Source organism: Haemaphysalis longicornis, unplaced genomic scaffold (genome assembly GCF_048455015.1).
Source record: "Haemaphysalis longicornis isolate Haplotype H1 unplaced genomic scaffold, Haemaphysalis longicornis Haplotype H1 scaffold_7, whole genome shotgun sequence".
Lineage (NCBI taxonomy): Eukaryota > Metazoa > Arthropoda > Arachnida > Ixodida > Ixodidae > Haemaphysalis > Haemaphysalis longicornis.
The window spans coordinates 87204019-87228218 of NW_027526422.1; the positions used below are offsets into that span (position 1 = coordinate 87204019).

The 24200-nt window shown below is 48.9% G+C and overlaps 1 protein-coding gene across 1 annotated transcript in view; it reads right to left on the reverse strand.

Annotated features, from left to right (window-relative positions):
• Positions 1-852: 852 nt before the first annotated feature.
• Positions 853-24200, reverse strand: part of L(3)80fj (lethal (3) 80Fj) — a 140807-nt gene continuing 117459 nt past the window's right edge. Inside the window, exons 45-53 of the mRNA XM_077677967.1 lie at positions 20039-20182; positions 17726-18223; positions 17000-17140; positions 14657-14850; positions 11806-12017; positions 10709-10857; positions 9374-9481; positions 4303-4554; positions 853-1083 (exon numbers count right to left, since the gene is read on the reverse strand). Coding sequence (XP_077534093.1) covers positions 955-1083; positions 4303-4554; positions 9374-9481; positions 10709-10857; positions 11806-12017; positions 14657-14850; positions 17000-17140; positions 17726-18223; positions 20039-20182 — 1827 coding nt within the window. The 3' untranslated portion in view covers positions 853-954. The remainder of the gene's footprint in view (positions 1084-4302; positions 4555-9373; positions 9482-10708; positions 10858-11805; positions 12018-14656; positions 14851-16999; positions 17141-17725; positions 18224-20038; positions 20183-24200) is intronic.

Below are 24200 nucleotides of genomic sequence, written 5' to 3' on the forward strand. Positions count from 1 at the left end.
GCCTAGGAAATATTTTTAAGAATTCCCCCAAACAGTCAGTTCCCGTGGACCGCTCCTTTGCCTGTCAAAAGGATACTAAAATTGCACCCACCTGCTCGGCAAGCACCTTTTTACTCCACCACGTACCTTTCTTCCTTGTCCCTACATTGATTGGAGGCAGAGGAAAGGTCACATGACCAACGGCTGTGTCTGCGTAGCCACCTCTAAGCCCAGAAAGGGTGTGGTGGAGGCCATACATTATCAATTTTTGTCTTCCTTCCTAGGCCAACAATCGTGTTGGTTGCTTGACAGAAGTCCAGAGGATTCATTGTGGCAGCTGTCTGTTAATAGCGACAGCAGCTATGTCAATGCTGCAGACAAGAGCATGTCATGCATAAAGACAAGAAGCTTTTTTTATCATTCTGGTAGGAGTACTGACAGGTGAATATCAGAATTTGGCAATAAATTTAGATACAGTAGAACCTCTTCAGTACCTTCTTAGAGGGCACTTATAAGGGATAAAGCACCATCATGCCAAACCCAAACCAGCATTTCTGAGATCACTAAGCTGCACTACTGTTTAGTGCAAAGTACACTCTAGCGTAGTAACTCGCAGCGTTAAATGACCAGCGCTGCCTCAGTGAGACCCAAAACAAAGCTCACTGGTTCCCAATGGGTGACAGAGTCCCCAGGCATGAAGCATCTTGTTGGCTCCAAATTGCAGCATTGGTTACCCCCGCAGACTCATAGCTGAAGGAAACAATCGGCAAACATCGAGGCGTAGCAGAATGAAGGAGTGCCTACGCCTAGTGACAGCTTGGCAGCGGTGGCAAATAGGTACACTCATGCAGACACCAGCAGGGGCACGGGGGGTGTAGTAAACTTTACACGTGTTCTTTTTATTCTGTGCATCATTTCATTGACGAAGGGGGGAGGGGGAACGAGGGGGGGTGGCAGCAGGGGGGAGGGGGGCGATCAGGAGAGAACACCGTCGTCCAGGTCCTCCTCCTTTGGCTCGGGGTGGGAGGCCACCTTGCGCAGAACCTTGGTGTACACGTCCTGCAACGACTCCCGGGCTCCGGGGTCGAGCACGGCCAGACAGTCCTGCATGGATACACCACAGTCACAACGTGGTTCAAGGGCAGTCGGTAGATGGGGGAATCGGGAGCTCGGGAATAGGGAGAGCGCTAGTACGAGTTCCTTGGTATGGCATTCAAAATTTTGTAGCGCTGACACATACAAGGATAAGGCATGCGTGTCCCCTTGCATTGAGCTTGTATGTGTCAGCGCTACAAAATTTAGCAATGGGAAATTGGGAAGTGGATAGGGAACCGGGAGCAGGGACAGAACTGGACCTGCTGAGACAACTTATACTCCAAGGAGACGCCTTCGCAGTTGAAAAAATTTGTGGAAATTCAGAGAGAACAGTCTACTAGTGTGAAGCGTAAAACGCTGCTTGTCTTCATTGCAAGATTTGCATGGCTAAATTTGGCTACAAGCAGCCAAGGATGTTGGATTCTTCTCTTGTTTGAAAGTTTTTCTTCATTTCGTTTCGCCAATGATGCGCATTTACATTGTTATAGCAATTAAGTACCTTAAAGGGACATTGAAGTGAATTAGTCAATCTCCTGTTCTTGCTTGCATTGCGTAGACTGGCTCGAATAAACACACTTTCCGTTGTTTATCTGGCTGATAAGGTGGTATTTATTTTATAAAGCCCAAAAGAAGAAAAATTACTATTACCAAGTGACTGCAGCAACTAACAGCAGTGATGTCATACAAGGGGCTCAGTGATGTGATTGGCCCAAACTACTTTGGAGCAGCGAAAATTATGTTTCGTAGCAGGTCACCATGCTTTTGGAGCAGGCACACTCGTGCCGCATAGTGTGATGGCAAGTTATGACCATTTGTGAAAAGAATAAAAATGTTTAGTTTATGTTATAACCACCAATGTAAGTGAACCACAGCATCAAATTCGTAAAATTTTTGAAGTGAGAGTATTCTCTTTGCAATTCTCTTTGCAAAGAAAAAAAAGACCAGATTCGCAAATTCATCATTACGCAAATACACAAAGTGTATGAGATACACGGCAACGGACGTACTTATTTCAGAATAAATCCTCATGATACTGGTCAAATGACAAAGAAACAGATGAAGCACAAACTGCAAATAATGCATGGCAACAAAAAATAAATACAAAGACAAATACATATAGAAATACAAAATAACAAATAAAAAATAAGCTATGGACATCTTCTCATATGAGAACCTTAAAAAAAAAAAAACATTCCACCAGTGTACAAAGGCAATAGGCAAGTGCTGCAAGAAACTAACAAAATGAATTTGCTGCATCAGGTAACTAGGTCGCACAACCTTTCATGGCACAAGCGAGTTTTGCCAAATGCGAAAGCAAGACTGCTTTTGCCTTCTGCCAAAAGTGAGTGCCCACTTTCAAGCTCACCCGCCCTTGGACTTTACTGCCCGGCCAATCACAAGCTCAGCATTGCAGATCGTTTTTTTTTTTTTTTTGCCGTTTCCACTTCAGCTTGTACAGCCTGTGTTCAGCATATCCTTTTCAGGTGATTTAGTTGATTCAGTACACCTCTGCTCTGCTGCCGCAATATGCTCTCTACACCTTTTGGAAGACCCCTGGACAGCCGTGATAATAGTAGGAGTGGCGACAAACTTGCTTGGGTCGCTGCCAAATTGTCTCGCAAGTGAAAGAACGCATGCAGCAGCCACCCAGATTTAGGAACACACAAGGAACGGGCAGTTGCAAACACGTTGGGCAACAGGGGTATAAGCTTTACCTCAATTTCAACTGAAGTAGCAGCATAGGAAGTGCATACTTCAAAGTTAAAAAAAGGAAAAGTCCAACTAAAAGGACACCACAAAGTGCACAGGACATACATTCGACCCCCCCCCCCCTCCCTTCGGGTATTTTTTTGAAGTCTGCAAGGCCAACTTTTCCATTAATGGAACTCCCAAAATATGCCTTACAACTAGTACTGAAAATTTGCAGTCAGGACTGAAAGGGTGCTAGGATCACAAAAATGAACAAATACACTGAAAATTGGCATTTTTGCGCCAATTTTCTGATGCCCAAGTGCCATGTCACCCTAAGGCTTCTCTATTCAGGGTGCACACGATATTTCAAAGTAAACCCATAAGTGGACAAAGAACAAAACGGCTTCCTTCAAAAACTGATGTAAAAATTTGTACCAAATCTGGACACATAGACCTTCAGGTTTGCCATTTTCCAAAGGGTTAGGTTACCAAACTGAGCAAATTGCGCAGCGCACACTGCCTCATTGTGATTTGGGACCTTACCCTTGCCTCCTTACTTACCCCCAAGGCCTTATGGCTTCTCGTTCTAATGACGTGTTTTCACTCACACAGACTTATTTGGTAAAAATGAGAACGTGACCACAACAAGGACAATAGAAAGACGACAAACACAAACACAACTTTTTACCAAACATGCACCAACTTGCCCAACAATGTGTTCTACTCGCACAGACCTTCAGGTGCCTGCTAGCTCACTCTACAAAGTCCCAATGTGCACCCGTGGAAAACTGCACGGTTCTGAAAACCTCCGCAAGCCTTTGCTAGGTCGTTTTGATTGGCACTGGTCATCTGGCACAGCCGCAGTATTTATGAGTCCTCGAAATAGTCAGGGTGTTCATTATTCTCCCTTTTACCAATGCCCCGGCTACTGAAGAGTCCCATTCTACTTGTGATGTGGGCAGAGGCGGTGCCTTCAAGGGAGTTGTGCTGGAGCACTAAAAAATCAGTGCCACACAGCAAGAAACATGCAATAAACGCAAGATGACCAGAGAGGAGCCAGATGCCCACCAGTTTTAAAGCAACGCTTTCTACCTCAACAAGCCAACGGTTTTGTCATGGTGTGCGCCACAAGAAACTCCCAACCAGGCTAAGTAAAAACTACTGGCACCACCAGGGATCAAACCTGAGCCAAAAGAGAAGTGCAGCGTGAGCCCGTTGTCTTAGCAACTAAGCTACACCCACACGTGGAGACAAGGAGACAGTTTCTTTTCTTCTCCAATTAAAAAGACCCGTCACACGTTGCCTGGCTCCGACAGCACAAAAAAGACAAGCTAATCAACAGGATTGTTTTCACAGGCTACACATGGTCGTACCCTGCCAATTTCAGGTTGTATCACCATGGGACTGCCCTCAGACACGAGCTGCACCCAAACTTGCTTGCCAGACTGCTTGCTTCCACAAACTTTTGTGTCTTTGCTCGAGGCAATTTCTGCTCCCTGCGCACCATTCCTCCGAGCCAAAAGAAGGTCCACCCACCTCGAGCCCCTGGGTAGAGGTGCGCAGCCGCAGCAGGGCCACCAGGGCATACTCGCTGTTGGCGCGCACCATGGTGTTCTTCTCCTTGGTGCCATTCACCAGCTGGGGCACCAGCGCCCTTAGCAGCTGGGCGGGGGGCACCAGGCTGCCGCCACCGCCCCCCTCCTCCGAGGCGGCGCTGCTGCTGCGCGACAGCCACTGGACCGTCTGCGCCACCAGCTGCTTCACCTCGTTGCTCCCATGGTTCAGGCACTGCGTGCAGGGGTGTGCCGCAAGGGCCTACACTGAGACCACTGCTTTTGATTTTCACACTTTGCAATCCCGGCTCTGACAGCTGTGGCTGGAATGTTGCGGTGGAAAGGACGAGGACTTTAATATGGGAGGAGCGCACTGTCACTGTAACATTGTCAACCCCATTGCCTAACCTGTTGAGTGGTGAGAGAAATCTGAATAGCCGTAGACTGTGATGAGCCCAGAGATAACAAAGCAGGTTGTAACAAAGCGGTCACAATTTCACACTCCAGTTTTCTTTCGTGGTGTTTGCAGTACTTGACATTGTATACTAAAGTAGCAAGGAAAAAAAAAACACATAAAACATGACCAGAATGGAAGGAATGACCGGAAAGTAGTTACACTAAATTCACAGTGTAAAAGCAAATGTAAAATTGTCCCTAGAATTCTTGAAGAATGTTCTATGCAAGCGGCACCATGCGTTTGGCTTTACGAAGTGTCTCTCGGCACTCCTCACCTAAGTTGCGCTCTTCGTGCAGCAAACAAAGCCCCACAACCATGAAAGAAGTGAATATTATGCATAAAAAAAAATCATCAGAGAATGTCACTAGAGTAGGTAGCGAAAGCACTGATGAAATATTCTCCCAAATGATAGGCCTGACATGGCTACCCATTTTAAATTGTTTTAATATCACCAGCCTCGGTATACATCCTCACTTGAACATTCAGTCAGACTATGCGTTTGATGCACAGCGCTCACAGGTGCTCAGCCCTCCAGAAATGCGTTTTTCCCAGAAGCCCGCGGAACCAAAAGACAGCAATACGAGAAGTAGACGAACAGTTTTGACTAGCCTTAGATGTGGAGTTTGGAATGCTGTGAAGTAGTTTATTGTCCTTACGACAAGCCTTAAGAAGTTACAGGTTGAAATTACCCAGTCACCACTTCATAGTTCCCGCCGCATACCGTATTTACACGATTGTAGGTCGACCCTTTTTTTCGAATTTGACAACCAATGTTGGGGGGTCGACTTAGAATCGAAGTCGAACCATCTACCACTAGTAGCAGCAAGAGAAACGAGAAATCGGGGGTGCTACGAGGTGGGGACAGCTTTGCACCCTCGTTCCCGTGGTTATGGTCTAAAGTGTGAACCGCATGGGGCGTTTTCTGCTCGCGGAAATGCGCCGCGCTGAAGCTGCCGCGAATTCCACCCGCATGCTGCGCGCTATGCGATCGGCGGCGGCAACAAGGCGGCGTCACCAGCCGCGAAGAGGTGCGCGTAGCTCCAGAGAGCGCTTTTAACTAGGGGTGTGCGAATATTCGAAACTTCGAATATTCGATTCGAATTTTTTGGTATTCGATTCGATTCGAACGACACTTTTATTGTTCGAAACATTCGAACCACCCAAAACTAAAAAAAAAAAAAAAAAAAATTCAGAGCGTGTCTGTATCGGTGTTTATTTACAGTGGACTCTTGATGATACGATTCCGGGGGTGCGAATTTCGGGATGATACGAATTTCCGAAAAGTCCGGCGAAATTGCATCGTTTGCAATGGGAAAAATTTCGGCTGTTACGAACGGACCTGCGCGGCCCGGCGGAAGATACGAACAAGCCGGCGAGGCACCCGACTGCCGAACGAGCAAGTGACGGCTCTCGCTCCCCTGTTTGTCACTCTTTCTCCAGAAACGGCCGGGCTGTCGTTTTCTGCTCGCAAAAACGCTCTGCGCACGCCCAACGCGCTGACACCGCCGCGAAACCACCCCCACGCTGCGCGCGGCGCGGCCGGCGGCGTCAACATGGCGTCGGCACCAGCCACGAAGTAGCGCGGGTGCTCGAGCGACCGCTTCTAACCGCTCTTTAAAATGCGGCTCAAGGGAGACACGAAGTTGCTTGTGCGGTAAAGGAGCTGATAATGCATGCGAAAACGGTACTATAAAACATCATCCGCGCCGCTAGTGAAAGCGCCCATAAAATATTTGCCGGGGTGCTAAGCCTAACCATCTCCGACGGAGCCAAGCCGGCTGTCTCGATCTCATCGCAAGTAGTCAGGCTCCTCCATTCTGCCGCGCGCGTCGTGCGTCATTTTCTGACCGAGGTAGGCGCTACTGCGGGCGCAAAATCGTCGATGTGGGCGTGAAAATACAGCGCTCGCAGAGCCGAGGCGAGCGAATCGCGTGCAAAAACGCACCATGCGGTTCACGCTTGGCTGTTGCGGCATGTAGCGAGCTTGGGCACAGCGAGTGAGGAGACGAGCGCGAAGCTTTACGTGCTCCAGAAAGAACTGCTTTGTGACATGGGGGTTAAAAAAAGCAGAAAAAATCACGAATTTCTTCACGCGAAAGTAAGAAAAGAAATAAACGAAAACTTATTTCAGCGCTAAATTTTTTGGTCTGTGTTGGCTCATACGAATTTCGGATGATGCGAATATTTTTCGCAGTCCCGCGAGATTAGTATCATCAAGATTTTACTGTATCAGCGCGCGGCAATGTGCACGGGCTCGGGCATGCCAGCCACTAGGGTCTCAGTGAGCGGCTGCTTTCGATATCTGGTAAAGTGGTGACGAGCAGGAGGTTGTCACTGCTCCTCGAACATTTTGAGCAGTTAACCTTTCTCCATGTTAACATTTAAGTGAGTGCAGACCTTAACCTGTTGAGTGCAATGGTATTGTGTAATTCCTAATTTTACTTTGTGTGATTTGTTGTGCAATAAAGTTGCAGTTTTTGTGTCTCTAGACGGTGAAAACATTAATTTTACAAAAAACAATAAGTATTCGTATTCGAAAAATATTCGAAAAATATTCGATTCGATTCGAACTTTGTTTTTATTATTCGAATTCGCTTCGAAATTAAAAAATTGATATTCGCACACCCCTACTTTTAACCGCTCTTTAAGATATCACTGAAGGCACAAACGAAGACGTTTGTGCAGGAAAGGAGCTGATAATGTGGTCCAAAACGACACTATAAAGCATTATCCGCGCCGCTAGCCTCTAAGGACAGCGCCAATAAAATATCCGCCACCGTGGTAAGCCTAAACATCGGCGGCGCCAGCCAGCTGGGGCAAGTTGTCAGGCTGCTCCCACTGCCGCGCTCGTCACGTGTCATAGCAAGGTAGAACGGTAGAACTTCAAAGCAGCAGAAGCTGCCGCACGCGCGGAATCGTCGACGCCGGCGTGAAAAAGTTGCCCGCGCAACGCCGACGCGATGGTGGAAGGTTAGTAAATCGGGCGCGGCCGCTTCCGTCAGCCGCCATGTTGTTTGTTTTGGTATCGCGCGGCTGTGGCTGCTGCCGGTTGCTTCGATGGTTGTCATCTCACAGCGGGTGTGCTCTTCCCGCTCAACCCACAGCGCATGGTTATTCTGGGTGCTTTTACAAAAGCTTTTCTTTTTTAACATCTACCGCGCATACCGCGAGCGCACGGCTCTTGTGGGAGCATCGATCATTGATGGTAGAGTAGAGACGCCGTGTGGGTTGACGGTAGAGCTTCTCTTCGTGATACGATTTTCTAGGCTGCGCTCACATTTTTTTTTTTTTTTGAGATGCAATTTTGTGGGGGTCGACCTACATTTGAGTCGACTTACAATTGTGTAAATACGGGTTATCATACTTCCAGACCTGCCATCCCAGCAACGTGAAAATTCTGGAGACTGCGGGGTAAGGTTGGGGTGGGGGGGTAGGTGGTTTTTTAGGGTGTGTATTTTAGTTCTTGCATCATGAAAAACTCTACTCCTGGTTCTTGAAATGGAGAGCGCCAACTTCGTTACTTGTGAAGAGACCTGGAAGTCGCGGACTTCACAAGCTTCAAAAACTTGTCAGGATAAATCTGCTCAAAAGAATGTCCACTTTGGTGACAGTTTACTGTAAGAAGTCTCGGACAGCCTTCTTAAAAAGCGAGGACCGAAATTCAGTTCTAGTTTTCTTAACCTTGCCGGCGTCCTTCAATGATTTGAAGGACTCTCGTGGCGCTAAACATACTTCCACATTCAGCATTGCTGCGTGGAATGGCAAGTAGCTGCAGCATCACCTCTGCATTCTACCAAACTTCACTTGTTGGACTTTGTCCCGCACATCTTACCATGGCACTTAGGTACCAGTCCTCTCTCGTTAGTCACCAGTCCTTTATGGTCCAGTTAGAAAGACCTGCTACATTTTGCCAGGCTTTGACAGCTAAAAAGAAGACAAACTTATCAAATAGTTTATGACTCATATGCTGGACCCGTTTCCTTAGCCTGGTTGAAGAGCAAACTTTAGTGCAGCAGTTCTAGTTTACTCGCCCATCACTCTGGCCTCACCACATTCGAGATTGGCATTATCAATCACATAAATTCCTCATGACATAGATTAACATTTCAGTAGCAACAACAGCATCTACATCACACATTGTGACTGCAAGTAAATGCCGCCTTCTTCGGGTCTGATCCACGTCGGCCGCTTCATTTCTTGGCGCAGATGTGACAACATACCTCCCTTTCGCTTCTGCAGCAATTTTTCTTCCCAGACAAGTGTTACGCCTGAAATCGAAAATCTAATATTCAAAACTTGGGGTTCTTGCGTTGAAAAGCTACAACTGGGTTATGAAATGCTCCGTAGTGGAGGATTCTGGATTAATTTTGACCACCAGGTGATCTACAATGTGCTCCAAAATCTCGACACGTGAGCATTCTTGTTTTCCTCCTCCATCTGGAAGGTGGCCACTGTAGCTGGGAGCGGAACCTGGGTCCCTGGGCTCAGCAGCATGTCTTAGCCACTGAGCCACTGCGGCGGGTGAAATTAAGGCCCCCCGCTTAAGGCAATTCAGTGTTGTGTCGTGCTTCGGCAGGCAGGCAGCCAGGCCACGCACCTTGGCAAATGTTGTCAGCAGGACTTGGGGCAGTTCCTTGGTGTCGGTGGCGAGCAGGTGGCGCAGGCAGTGGCCAGTGCCCCGCACACCACCAATCACAATGGGCACCTGCAACACAGCACGAGGGAGCACTCCATAAAGGGGGGGCATCAAGTCAAGTCAAGCCAAGTCAAAAGACTTAATTGTACACAGAAGGCTGAGCACATGGTTAGGATACACAGGAGGAGATCTCAAAGTCGCAGACTGCAACGAGACTATCGAATCCTGCATGACAAGTGTGCAGCAACACTAACGTAAAATAACAGCTTGGCCACTCGCACGAAAACGTTGTACGAGGGGGCTGTGGGCAAATACCACCTAGCATACCAGGCGCTCTTACACTTAGTCTCAAACTTACCGCAGAAAGCCTGCGGATAGTCAGGCGATTCCCCATGCCATAGAAATATGTGTGAAAACCGAACGCCGGATTGCCTCTCTGAGAGTCCACAGCCCAGCCAGACCGAGAACAGTCCCACTGTGTTATGTGACAGGTGGGCTAAGAAATTATTTAAACTGCCACGTTTTTCGTGTCACTTTTATCCTCACATAATTTGTGAACTCCCTAGATTAACAACACCAATTTTTGGGGTTAACGTTATCACGCAGTTTGCTTCCTTTACTCAACTGAATGCCCTCTACTTGCTGTAAACACTTCCCACAACACACCTGGTCAAAGGCCAAATTTCAAATTTCAAATTCAAACTCAAATTTGACCTCGGTCAAATTTTCTTTGCACGTACAGTACATACCACCAAACCAACTGGAATATGACTGGTAGCCCCGTAAGATGTGTTGTTAATCAGTTATAAACGTTTCAAATAGCTCCGTCGCAGGCGACACTGCACATGCCGGCGGATCGCGCAAACAGCCATGAAGCGGAAGTGACATTGCGGCTGGCCCTGCGCTTTTTCCCACGGCCAACCAGGAGAACCGGTTGAGCTCTGCCGGCCACGCTTCTCCTAAAGCTGCAGCGAGGACGAAGCATTGTGCACAGGTTTGCTCCGGCCGGTCGGCCGTGTGCAGCCGCTCGATCGCCAGCTGGGCCGGCTAGAACATCACTTCAGCCTGGCTGTGATGACCGCGCTCTTCTCTATTTCAGTTTCAAAATCTCTGCTTTTTGATGATCGTTTCAGCCACGGATACACACTCGTATTTCAGCTTCCCTTTCGTAACATGGAGTCTTTTTAGGCAGATTATACGGAAATAACGTTTGCAAGAGCTTGAAATTTTGAGTGCCGTTGGCCTTTACGGGTGTTCCTCACGAAAGCACGCCACCGAGAGGTGGCCGGATCTTACCCGGTCGGCAGTCATGTACTTGACGAGGGTCTTGAAGACGCGCTCCCTCCACTCCTCGGTCAGGATGCGCTCGGGGGCCTGCTTCAGGGCCACCGAGAGGGTGACGCTGCAGCCATGGCGCAGCATCCAGTCCTCGCTCGGATCATCGCCTGCAGGGGAGGAGGCCCCATCCCATCATACCCGGCATCCCAACAAGTCGCCCCGTCCCGCACATGAGGGACAACTGGGGCAACAGCAGCTCCAGACAAAAACAACCCAGACAAAGGCAAACGGGGAGTAGAAAAATCCAGAGTCACTTCCCTTCAAAAAGAATCATTGAGAAGGACGAGAACACTGTAATCCCTCTCAATGAGAGAGAGAGAACAGATTAATGTACTCTTCCTCAAAGTGAAAAGGAGGTGCTGGTCCAGTCAACACTCTACTCAACCTAGTGAAGAGCAGGACATTCTCTCTTCTGAGAAATATAATTACACTCCAGCCAATTGTAGAGAGAACGAAGACCCGATGTTTCGGCTCCTTCTTCAGGGGCGACTGGGGCCACAATGGGCACAGTGTGGCTCCAGTTACCTTTGAAGAAGAAGCCGAGCTGGCCCTGAAACGTCGGGTTCTCCTTAATTTATACGATCAGCGAGCACCGTGCAACGTCTCTACGAATGAATGCCCCAAGATGTTTGCTGGCCGCCTGCAGAGACTGGCTCTCGCTATGGTCTCCACACGAATGCCCCATGCTTCGCGCTTGCTTCACGATAACATGGTCTTGCGAGTGTTTAAGAAGTGCTGCATAAGCAATCCCCTGGACTGCACCGAGGACGACTTGCCGTGTAGGTGACAGCCAGAAAGGAGCAGTCGTCCGATAACATTTCAGACAACTATAACGAGCAACCTGAGACGAAACAAGTTATAGCCTTAATAAAACAATGTTGTGTACCGAATTATTTTTTTGCATTTTTTGGCTACCAAGTAAGGGGATCGACCTATATTTTGGCTCGACCTGCATTCCGCATTACACGGTACCCTGCGCCGAGTGCTCGCGACGTGAGGCCCGGCCGCCCGTTAGGGAAGCGCCGGCAGCGCCAACAAAGCAGCGGGAGACTCACTGAGCAGGTGGTCGCGGGCGAAGACGGCCAGCTCCTCTGGGGGCAGCCACTGGCAGAGGGAGCCGAGGCAGCCGGCGGCGGCCGTGCGGCAGCCGTCCTCGGAGCAGCTCAGGTAGAGGCTCACGGTGGCCGTCACGCTCCGCCGCATCAGGTCTGTCATCTTGTTGCCCGCCACCGCCACCACCCGGTGCAGCGCGTACAGCATCGTCTCCCTGCGGGGTTGGCAGGAAGGAACTGGCCTTTGGCGACTCCCTCAGCTCCATTCCATCCTTAAAGGGACCCAGAAAAGCCTTTTGTAAAAGTTACAAAAGGCCTTTATTGTCGCGTAGTATCGATATAGTGATGCAATGCCGTTGGAAGTATTGATCTACATTCAGTATTAGCTGCGCTAGAAGCAATTAAGTGCACCTCTCCCCCCTTGCCGATCGATTCCTCCTCCCTCTCTGCTTCTTTCAAAGCAGCTGGAAACACTGGCAATAGCCATGTGACATCGCGACGCTCGACTTCCGTTCTCCGCTAGCTACATTCCTGCGCCTAGGCACGCGTCAATCGCTGCGGGCCCGCCTTTGCCTCGGGATCGCGCAGGAAGGAGGAAGAGCAGCCGGAAGCCAATGGCAGTGACGTTGCCAGCGGCCGACGATCGGCCGAATCAAGGGGGCGCCTCGCCGTTGCGTCAGCCGCGGTCGGCGTTGCGTCAGTCGCGGTCGGCTCACTGCGGCGGCGCACTCATCGGCTGAGAAAGGCGATCTTCAAAAATTGTTTACAAATTATCCGTACAATGTATGGGGCTCACACTTGGCTCAAAAATCCCCCTTTATGTGTTCTACCACCTGAATGCATTTAATTGCCACCTTCACAAAGCTTTTCTGGGTCCCTTTAAAGGATGGTTTTTTCAAGGGAAGCTTCGCTTGTCTTGAGCACAGCAAAAATGCCTTGTGGCAAAGCCAACTTTACTGCACATGCTGTAACCCTTGTTTTATCACAACTTCGCCAAAACCAATCATATGACAGTTGGCCACAAAGATGACTCCACCATCGCTCAGAGAGGGAATCAGAGAGAGAGAGAAAAAGAGGGGGGGGGAGGGGCTCTTTATTACACAGGAAAATAGAGAGGTCTGCCAAGATGTGTTCACTGACATGCTATTCTACCTGAAGGGGAAAAGGAAAAGGGAAGAAAAGACAGCTAATTAGTAAAAACAGTACAAAGAGATGGGGGGGGGGGGGGGGGAATTAGAACTAGATAGCATTTTGTTTAGAGGCATTGTATAAAACGTAAACTGTCTGCACTAAGGGGATGCTTACGTTTGCGTGCAGAAAAAGCTTATTACATTTGTTACAAATTTCAACTATAACAAACAAATTCTCCGTGACAATTGCGTTTGTTATACAGTTAAACCTCGATGTAACGAAGTCGGTAAAATTCGTAATTTACTTCGTTACATTGAAATTTCGCTACATTGAAATTCGCGGTTTTAATGAAGTGTTCATCCCGTGAAGCATTTCCTGCAAAAGAAAACGTGGCGCGCATACACGGCTGGCGCATTATTTCTGTTTCTATCGGTGCTTAATCGTCTACGCGGGCATTAGAGTGAACCGCATGGAGCGTTTCCTCCCCTCAAAAACGCGCCCCGCAAGCCACAGGCGCGCTGACGCAGCCGCGGAGACAACCCGCGCGATGTATCTCCAGCGAGCGCTTCCGCTCGCTGAAACGCAACTCGAGGGTCAAACGAGAGGGGCATGCGAGAAAAAAAAAAAAGCGGATAACGTGGGCAAAATTTTCACTGTAAAGCGTCTTACGCTCCGCTTATGAAAGCGCCAATCGAATATCCTCGGCATCCCCGAGCGCTTCGAAGCTCCCGCCATAGGGTGCGCGCCTCCCCAATCGCAGACGCGGGTGTAAAAAAAAAAAAAAAACGCCCGCACAAGGCTCATAAAGCTTCACAAATGCTTGATGGAACGATGAAACCCAACGAGCATGAGCGAACTCGAACGAAGGGCAAAGCGGCGGCATGCGGCGGCGGCGGCCCCGCAAGAGGCGATTAGGCTTACCACGCGGAGGATGTTTGGTGGGCGCTTTCGTAAGAGGCGCGCATGACGTTTTACTATGGTTTTACTGTGAAAATTTCGCCCACGTTATACGCTTTTTTTTTCTCGCGTGCCCCTCTCGTTTGCCCATTGAGTTGCGTTCCAGCGAGCGGTTATAAGCCGCCGCTGCAGCTACCCCACATCGCGCGGGTGGTCTCCGCGACTGTGTCAGCGCGCATATGGCTTGCGGGGCGCGTTTTTGCGGTGAGAAAACGCCCCATGCCGTTCACGCTGATGCCCGCGTAGACGATTAGGCTCCGACAGAAACAGTGCGCCACCCGTGTATGCACGCCACACAGTTTTTAAGCAAGGGGCTCGCTCAGACTCCGCGGCTCGCTGCATCCGCGGCATCGGGCGGCCCGTGTTGCCGTTTGCGTTTTATTGAGATCCCATTTCGGCGCTTGCGTCTCCCAAAATATACCTCTACAACTTAAATTTCGTGCCTAGTTCTCCGTGAAACTTCGTTACATTGAAATTTCGGCAAACGGGACTTCGTTACACAGAGGGTGAAAATACATGGTGTGCATACACTTGAAGTTACGAAAAATTCCGTGGTTCGTTACATCGAGGGTTTCGTTACATTGAAGTTCGTTACATCGAGGTTTAACTGTAATGGGATCAATTGTATGTTGCTTTAAAAAATAACGGGGTTTTGGACATTTTTCTGAACTTTAATGCCTGTGACCCCTTAAAGAAGCCAAACTCGCATCCCCCCGTGAAGCTGAACGCTCCCTTTGTTGCAGCGCGAAGGAGCCCGCAGCCGCACCTGACGGCGGGGTCGTCCTGCCCCTTGACCGAGTTGTGGAGCTCGAGGAAGACCGGGTCGCAGCGCGTGTGGATGACGATCAGGTGGCTCAGGGCCACCGAGGCCTTGAGCCGCACCTGCCGGTTGCCGTCGTTGAGCGCCTTCAGGAAGGTCGTCTGCAGCTGCGGCAGGAACGGCTTCAGCAGCACGCCCACCTGCGGCAGCCACCACCACCACCCAGGGAGAGGAGGGGAGGGAAGAGATGAGACACTGCTCCAGCAAGGCTCCTTTTCACGCACACCCCGAGCACGGCAGCGGTACAACACCCACAGCAAGAGCTGCCGCTGTATCATTAAACGACAGCCATGATTCCACAAGGACAAGGTTTCATACGGGACGCTCTAAAACGGGGGGGGGACTCTGACCACGAATTCAGCACTGTTACGGCAAGGCTTTCGCACTTTGCACTGCGAGTGCGGTGGTACAACCCACAGCGAAAGCACAGTTCTCCGATACACACCAGTTTTGAAACCTCAGTTCACAGCCCAGCTGGCGCGAGCACCCCTGCTTCACTGAAGCTGAGGGGAAGGTGTACTGGCGGAATACCTAGGGGTCAAGTGCTCGACTTTGCCAAACATTTACCGACATAAAATTTCAAAGCCTACATAAGTATGTAAAAGGCTTCCTTTGTACACGGAGATATCTCCCAGCAAGCTTCAACAGTAACCGTCCAGTATAACGTATTACAAGTCCATTTTAATCTTTGCGCACATGAGAAACCTCAGAATGGATACCCTTTTGCAATCACCATAGGTATGATGCCATCTACTCCTTCTAGCCCCAAACTGCCGACATGAGGACCCCTGTGACATGGCCCACTTTCTGGCTGTGGTTCTGGTCACGGTTTTGGGACTGACGTCATGCTGCCCGGGCACGCGGAGATGGTGGAAACCAAAGCCAGACTGGACATGCACGCATCCTGACTGGCAGTGGTGTGACGAGAACGGTGACGTCATGCGCGCCCTCCTGCCATGGCGGCCGCCTCGGTGTTCGTTTAGTCGAAACAGAAACGGGCACGGATAAACGAGGCTATAAAAAATTATTTACGCTGTGATCGACCGTCTATCGTGCCATTCCATGATTACTGGGCTGGTAGGCACCCACAACAGCGGGGAAAAAAAAAAAACGTAACACGAAAACTTCATGTCAGTACTCCTTCAATAAAATAAAGCTTCCTTTTCAAATTAGGAAACACTAAATTAGACAACGTTTGCTTGTAATCCCACTGTTTTTTTTTTTTATGACTTACGGTAGCAGCCGTAAGCACTTGAGCACTACTTCAACTTTCTACCAAATAAAGGCAGGCTAGTCAACTTGCCCCATGCTGGCTCCTCTTTGTGCCCAGCTGCAGACCAGTTGTTGATACAACTGGTGCATATTGAGTACCTCTGGAGCGCAAGCTGCAAATATAATACTGAACAACTGCACGATTCCTTGAGGACAAGTTTTCGAGCAGCACGTCCCAGTGCTCTTAAAAAAACTTTTTTAATTTTCAAGTAAACTCTAAAGCTTCTCAGTCTTGCTGCTTTTTTCGCACTGATTTCAAATATGGCATTATTTTTTTCAGTTGGTAGATTAGTTCCCGAGATAATCAGAGATAATTAGCCATTTTTGGAGTCACAATACACGAAATAGTGTTGTCCGTAGGACTGTTCTCTTTACATTTTCCAACACTATGAACCCTGGTGAGTGCAAAAAGAGAATCGGTTTTACGATGCACCGCTTGGAACTAATTTTACAGCTCATTAAACTTTGGTGGCACCAGTGGCAAGGAACCATTGTTAATGCCCATTGGAAAATGTAAAGATTACAGTCCTACGGACAACAATATTTTGTGTATTGTTCCTCCAAAAATGGCTAATTATCTCTAATTATCTCGGGAACTAATTCAACAACTGAAAAAAATAATGCCATATTTGAAATCAGTGCGAAAAAAGCAGCAGGACTGACAAGCTTCAAAGAGTTTACTTAAAAATTAAAAGAAATAGTTGTAAGAGCTGTCCCCCATTAAGGGGAGACACTGGTCTTCAGGATATTTTTGTATTTTTCAACCTACGGGCTTGAGATTTGCACAGTAAGTGTACTTTAACATCCTCAGCACAAATATGCAGCCAGTTTTTGTCTACGTGGTGTAAGTTTCTAGTTGTGAAACATGTTTACAATTACAATTATTCCAACGAATTTATTCAGAAATTTCTTGCGATTACCCCACTATATAAAACACAGGTCTTCATACGAGCTAAAGGAAGAACTCCACCAAAATCAGTTGCGCGTCCCTTTAAGGCCTGGCTGAGCACCACTGACCTTGGCCAGCAGCAGCGCCAGCGTCTCGAGCACGGCCACCTTGACGCTGAAGCTGAAGCGGTCGCCCAGGATGCGGATCAGCGGACCCGTGATGCTGATCACCGACTGGCGCAGGGAGCCTGGGTCTGTCAGCCGGATCACCTGCGTGGCCACAACACAGCTCCCCCTGAGCACACCCGCACTGCGGTGAGCGTCACAAATTGTCCGGGTTACCGTCCCTCTGGTTGACACAACTGCTGCCACTGTGTGTTGTCTCTGGTACTGACTACAAACTACACCTTCTCTGCTGGCACCACATTGGCACACAGTGGATCTATGGCTTGGCTAGAAAGTGGAATTTTCGAGGGGGTTTGCACAAATGTTTGATACAAACAACGCTTAAGAAAATTCAGTTCCCTTCAACTCCATGCAGAAGGATGACCAGCAAAGCTAGGCACAGATCAAGGACTGGTTGAAACAAAATTAATTTCTGATTTGCAATGATGAACCGAACAGAACTTGGAAGGACTAGAGTCTTATGGGGCCGTCCATTTCCGTCCCGTAGAAAGCAAATGTATTGACAGTATATGGGAGAGTGAGTGAGTGAGTGAGTGAGTGAGTGAGTGAGTGAGTGAGTGAGTGAGTGAGTCCAGTCAGGCACATACAGAGAGAGAGAGAGAGAGAGAGAGAGAGAGAGAGAGAGAGAGAGAGAGAGAGAAAGAGAGAGAGAGAGAGAGACGCGCTCACCTCGCCGAGCCCCTGGGCGGCCTGCTCCTTGAGCTCGGGCACGCCGGTGAGGATGGCCTCGCGGAAGATGGGCAGGATGGGTGCAATGCCCTTCTCCTGGCAGAAGCCCGGCAAGTGCTCCTGGCCCCGGGGCAGGTCGGTGGCTGCAAAGCGCACCGCCTGCCGCACGTCGCCCACGCACTCCAGCTGCTGGGTGGCGTCCAGCGTGCGCGTCACCGCGCCCAGGGCCTCGGCCGCCAGCTGCAGCACGTGCCGGTCCGTGTCCACGAACAGGCGCAGCAGCTCACGCAGCAGCTGCGGTACGTGCGGTGCCAGGGGGGGCGCCCGCGCGTGCGCCCCCCCGCCTCCGCTGGCCCCGCCGCAGAAGGCGCACAGCAGGGCCACGGCCGCCCGGCGCTGCTCCGGCTGCCGGGCGCCCGCCAGCAGCTGCTCCACCACTGTCTGCACGCCGGCCTCGTCGCTCACCGACAGCACCACTGCCTGGCAGTGCTCCAGCTCCTGCAGTGCCCGGAAAGGAAGGGGAATCTTTCGAACGGAGTCACCTTTTACGGCCCACCACTTTAAAGGGGCCCCGAAACACGCTCCTCCGAAAGTGGCCGAAGAAACAGCGCAGTCATCAGGCAACGTGGCCAACAAACCCTGTGGCTCCTGCTGGCCAGAAAAGGTACAGCAGGCAGAAACTGTGCAATCTTTTAAACATGGCAAAGGTTGTCTCCACCTCCAGTAATGGCCGTAGGAAACGAGGAGGATAGAGGAGGGAGGAGATGCCGTCACGATGGTGTTGGTTGATTGATTGCGGGGTTTAATGCGCCAAAGCTACAGCGGGGCTATAAGGAGCACCATAGTGGTGGAGGCTCCAGATTAATTTCAACAAGCTGGGGATCTTCGTTAGTGCACCAAAATCTCCACACACCAGTATTTTCACTTTTCACTTCCATCAGAAAAACGGCCACCCTGGCTGAAATCAAACCCTCATCCTTCACTGAGCCACTGTGGAGGATCACAACAGAGTCAGAGAGAATAATTGCAGCCAAATCTTTCTGGACAAGGCAAAGGTTGTCCTGCAGCAGAATAGACAATTGGAAGAGTTGGTAGGCAGGCATTTTGGTGATCAAAGTGTCAGGGTTTATTCGTATTCGGACTGTCCCTATACACAAAACCACTCACACGCTCGTTCACTCTGTGACTCCCCTGAGTCCAGAGTCTCCCCATACCACACACATACCGCACACACACCACACCCTCTGGGCGCCACCTACTCCCCCATCCCTCATGGATGGATGTCCTCCTCATAAAAGCACTCACAAAACAGGGACAAATGCAGGAAGATGACACAGCCAGTTAGCACTGAATCGTCTTTCTTCTTTTGTCCCTGTTCTGCCAGTGGTTTGACCACCAAGATGAAAGGTTGCCTTCATGGTTCCTAAAAAGGAAAGATGCTCCAAAAATAGCCAGAGAAATAACACGCCTATCAGGCAATGTGGCCAACAAACGATATGCTACGCGCAACTTTTTCATGACCAGCAAAGGAGCACATAATCATTGAAGAGTTCGTAACCACCTCCCCTTGGTTATTTTGAATCCCCACCATGGTTCTACACGTTTGCATGCCGTCTTCGCATTCACACATCGCAGATGAGCAATTCCTCCCGTTGAACGTTTTCAATGCATAGCATTCTTTGCCAAGTACCCCCACAGCCAGGACCGCGTAACCCCCTGCATTTCCACAAAAATGCAGATTTAGCGGAAGTTCCACCTGTAATCATTATAATTGCATAAATGGAGATAACTGGTCCAACTGCATGCGCTTACGGACTCTTGTGTCACTCTAGGTTCACCTTAACTGCCTTGTCACACTCATGGTCGCAAGACATAGGTGCAACTTGTCAGTATACAAGTGTAAGCTGCTTGAACACACCTCTTGCAGTTCAAACAAGCTGCTGAATTACCGAGCTTTAGGCTCATCAATTCCGCACCACTCTTCACCTCACCCTCTCTCAATGACTCTACGAAAAACTGCCATTGTGCAGTCAGAACAGACACGGCACATTGGGCTCTCAGCCCTGAACAAGCAAAAATACGCGCGCATTTTCGAGACACCACTTTGCCACCAACACACGCCAAAAAAAATCCAAAAGTTATACCACCTACTGGACTTCCAAGAAAATTGTTTTTGAAGCCAAATTCGATATGAAATTACTCCCTTAATCCTGATAATTACTGAAGTAGGCTGTCTGAATGGTGCTGTACAGAACCCGGATATTCAGGATGTCGCATGAGCTCACGACCACACCTGTGGGCAGGCCAACCCACCTCTTGCTGCTTGGGCGTGTCCAGAGAGGCGCTGAAGGCGGTCAGCAGGGCAGGCAAGATCTTGGGCAGGTGCCGTGAGAGGGAGTCTCCGGCCACGGCCGACAGGTGCGACAGGGCCTTGGTGTTCACTGGGGGCGTCGTCAGCTGCGCAGAGAACGGGCACATGCTAGAGCATGGACAACACGCATTCATACAAACACTGTCGCCACAATCAGGTGCCATCATGGGCGCCACCGTAGCACCAAAGCTTTCCTCTCCTACTAGGCCTGGCTGGCCACATGGCTTCTGTTCGCCCTTGAAGCCCCCCCACCCAACAAAAAAAGGTTAAATTTTTTTTTTCTTGTGCATCTTGCATGAAGCTTCTAAATAATCTAACAAATAAATTTTTTGAAGCTCCACTTTTATATTAATAAAACAACCTTGAGTTATCTTTTACAATAACTTGTTTTTCTTTTTCCGGCAAAAGGCAACTTTTGAGGCTGATGGTGAACTACCCCAAGAAGCAATGGAACATTTCTACCCAGTACATGATGGCGCGTTTGCTGCAGCATGGCTTGCCTAGACACTAGACACAGATTTCCTATAGTACATATCGTCATGGACAGCACTGAGAACTTAATGCTCATGTTTTGCTCAAACAGCCAAGGATTGGAATGACCTCCCACCCCATGTCGTGCATCACTCCAGCCCCGTTCTGTTCAAAACGCACATCGAAGGAACCCTGTACAAAAGCCCACCTCTCACGTAACACCCTGCACTGGGGTTTCTGAAGTATAATTAACCAACCAATTATTAATTAAATTATGAATTAATTAAGTGACAAACATTGGTTTTTAAGTACACTGTTAATTATAAACATTGTCAATTAATTAATTATCAAGCAAACAAACAACTAAATAAATAAATAAACATTTCATTGATCAGAAAGCTGATGCCAAGCGAGGAATGGCTGTTGTGCTCGCCGATCGCGTTCAGTCTACATCCTCCTCTTCTATCACCCAGTTGAAATTAAGGTCTGATGACGACCATCATGAGCTGGCCTTTAGGGCGAGGTGACAACAAGTCGAGCTACTAACAGCGGCAATATTAAGCACGAAACAACTCTAGGTGGCGGGCTACTCCTCCTTGGAGCCTCACCTGGGGTATCAGGTAGGGGAGCACCACTCGGCTCTTGATGGCCATCACCTGGCGCAGACCGTCGAGGGTGTACTCGGCCAGGGCGGCGTCTCCCTGGCCCTGCAACGTGTCAAGGGGGGGGGAAGGGGGAGGAGGGGGCCCGTGTAAACAAAAGAGCGGTGTCCCGATCCGCAGCACTTCGAAGTGCAGAGGGCGGAGAGGCTCACCAGCTGCAGCAGCAGCGGGGACAGAATGTCGTCCAGAGCCCGGGAGCCAACCGTCGAGTGCAGGTTGTCAAAGGTCTTCGCTGCGGCCACGCGCACCTCCTTCAGGGGATCGCACAGGGCTCTCCTGCAAGGGAAGAACAGGGAGAGAGCGCGGGGGGACTTCTTTTACCAGACCCACACACACACACACAAACTGAGGGGCAGTGATGGTTCCCACAAAACAACACAGTGCGCAAAAGAACAGGACAACAGAAACAGGGACAACACAAAGCGCCGACTCACGAGTACTTAATATTAGGAAATGCTTTTTCCTGTGATTTCTCGTCTTTTTAGTGCATTATTGTATGCACAGCAGCATCAACCTTTTCTTGACCCTCTGTGCATGTGCGCACTTGCGTGTATATTCGCCCCGAGCGCGAACACAGTCGGCCCCTGGCGGCGGCGGGACGAACCGCTCCTAGTGTGGATGGCGCTCTCGCGTCGTCTGCTTTTTCACGTTGCGTGCGGCGCAAGACGCGTGCTGCACACGACAAAACAACCAATATGTGTGCTCGTTTGGCAGTGAGCAATGACATAGTTACCTCTGCTTGCGCATTTCCTCTAGAAACGCAATAATCAGTGGCCGTTGCGGATTAATGCGCGGGTTTAATTCCACGAAACATATTCGCCCTGGTCACCGCTTGAGTGTGAAACGTGTTATAAACATTGCTTCCACACACTGCACTTTCGTATTGTTGAGTGCAGTCGTTTGCTGTTTCGGGAACGTCGAAGGGTGCTTTTTGAAGGTGGCGTGCTGATTATTTAAAGGATAAAAGTTTAGTGCGCGAAACGGGTAAGAAGCGACAAGACCTGTGCATACGCGTGCAAATTCCACACCCTTGTAAAATTGCTCTGTGTCCTTATAGAAAGAAGAAGCAAACAAAAACATTTACACTGCACACGACCCGTGCGCTATCGCCCATACATTACCGGACACGTATTTTACACCCGCAAGCGCCTGTGTGATCGGGTCCTTCCCGTACCTTTTCTAAAATAAATACCATTTTTGGAAAGTCGTTGTTTATACTCAGGAGGAGGAATAAACATTTATTCAATTGTATCGAGTTGCTAATTTTACGTATTATTTAAAATACGTTTCTATGGATGGGCAAGAGTATTTAGGGGGGATTTTTCGGTAAAATTAAGCAGTTGAGTTTTCGTCTGTCATGTGGCATTTTGTGTGTCATTTTCATATATATCATTTTCAAATCCGACATGAATCACCTTGTCCAGAAACGTGTCTCACTCAGCATAACCAAATGCCTAATATGGTCACGTCTTAACCTCTTGAGGTGGACCTAAGTTTAAAGAAAGAGGAGAAAACGCGTAATATAATGCACGTTGTTGCCCACATGTGTGAGAGGTGTGTGCCATGACTCGCTGTTTTTTTTTTATTTTTTCCCACAATGCTTGCTTTCAATACAATTTTGAAAAAGGCGAGCCACAATTCCTGGACAATCCCGTACCAAAGGGGGGTTAATCAGTTTTGAAAATACGTCCGCTACAGAACACGACGCCTAGTGTAGTTTCGATTGTAAGTAATACTTATAACCACAGTTTGGCTTTTTTTTTACATGCGTTCTCTTCTCGCTCTCGCTGCTCTTGCAACATTTGCAGGACGCCCCCCCCTTCCAGAAAAAAAAAAAAAAAAAAACTAAATGCACAGAATTTCATTTCTTAACCAATCATCACGAATTAAATGCCAAGACAAAGGCGATATTCAGTTTACAAAACAAAGTAGTAACCGGGAACCCGTTGCGCTGATTCGCAACAATAAATAAAAAGGAAATGTTTTACTACATCTGCAACAGCGCAACTTCATTTATTGCCATCTTTAGGGTTCGTAAGCGACCTTATACGCAAGAATGCAAACACATCTCGCTGTTGCAGGCACATGTTAGATTTTAAAAGGAACGCAAATGGTCAACAGAGCAGCCGTAACAGAAAATTTGTGCTCACTGTGAGGTCCCAGAAGCTTGGCTTGCACACTGTAAACCTGCTTGTCACTTTGCGAAAACCTAGCTAAACATGAGATGTTGATTGTACTGCGTGCGTTGACAATTCAATTCGCAAGTTCACTTGTGACGAAAGCCGTAAATAAGGGATCCTAAACCGTTATTTATCAAACCTTCCTTCAGAGTCGTTAAAATTTCATTTAAAAGACCCGTTAGAGGGGTTACATTTATATCTCTGCGCTGATCAAAATTCAGTAATTTTATGTTGCCTTTTGAACACACAAAAAATATCGTCAGCTCTTAGAAAGAATTTCGGGGCAGTTAAGTAGTGTTACCATTTCAGGGCCTTCCACAAATGCAATAATGCGTCATGCTACCAGTGAAAGCGATTGAGATTGCCGTTGTAAACTGAATTTTAGAGATCGAGGCTTCCTGATTTGTTTCTATTTATGCTTTTATTGAAGGCTCAAAGCCATAGTCTGGAAAGATCGAGCTTGCTACGAGCCACAGCGTACAATTTCATTGTCACAATCACGGCCATTCTGAGATTCGTCGCTTTTTTTGGCGTAGTAATGAAAACTGACTGCCGCTTCCATGCTGTGAATTGAACGTTGAGGAACCGAACTACAGCATACCACTCTTGTTTGCACCTTTAGTACGCACATACGGCGGGAAAAAGGCACGAAGCGCGCCCACAGTGTGCATTCTTACGGGCCGCTCAGCGGAGCATCCACACTAGCAGCGCGACGCTGTCGCCACCTACATGTCGAGCTCGCGGCGAATATTCTTTGCGTTTCCCAATAAACAGTAGTTGTGAATCAGCGC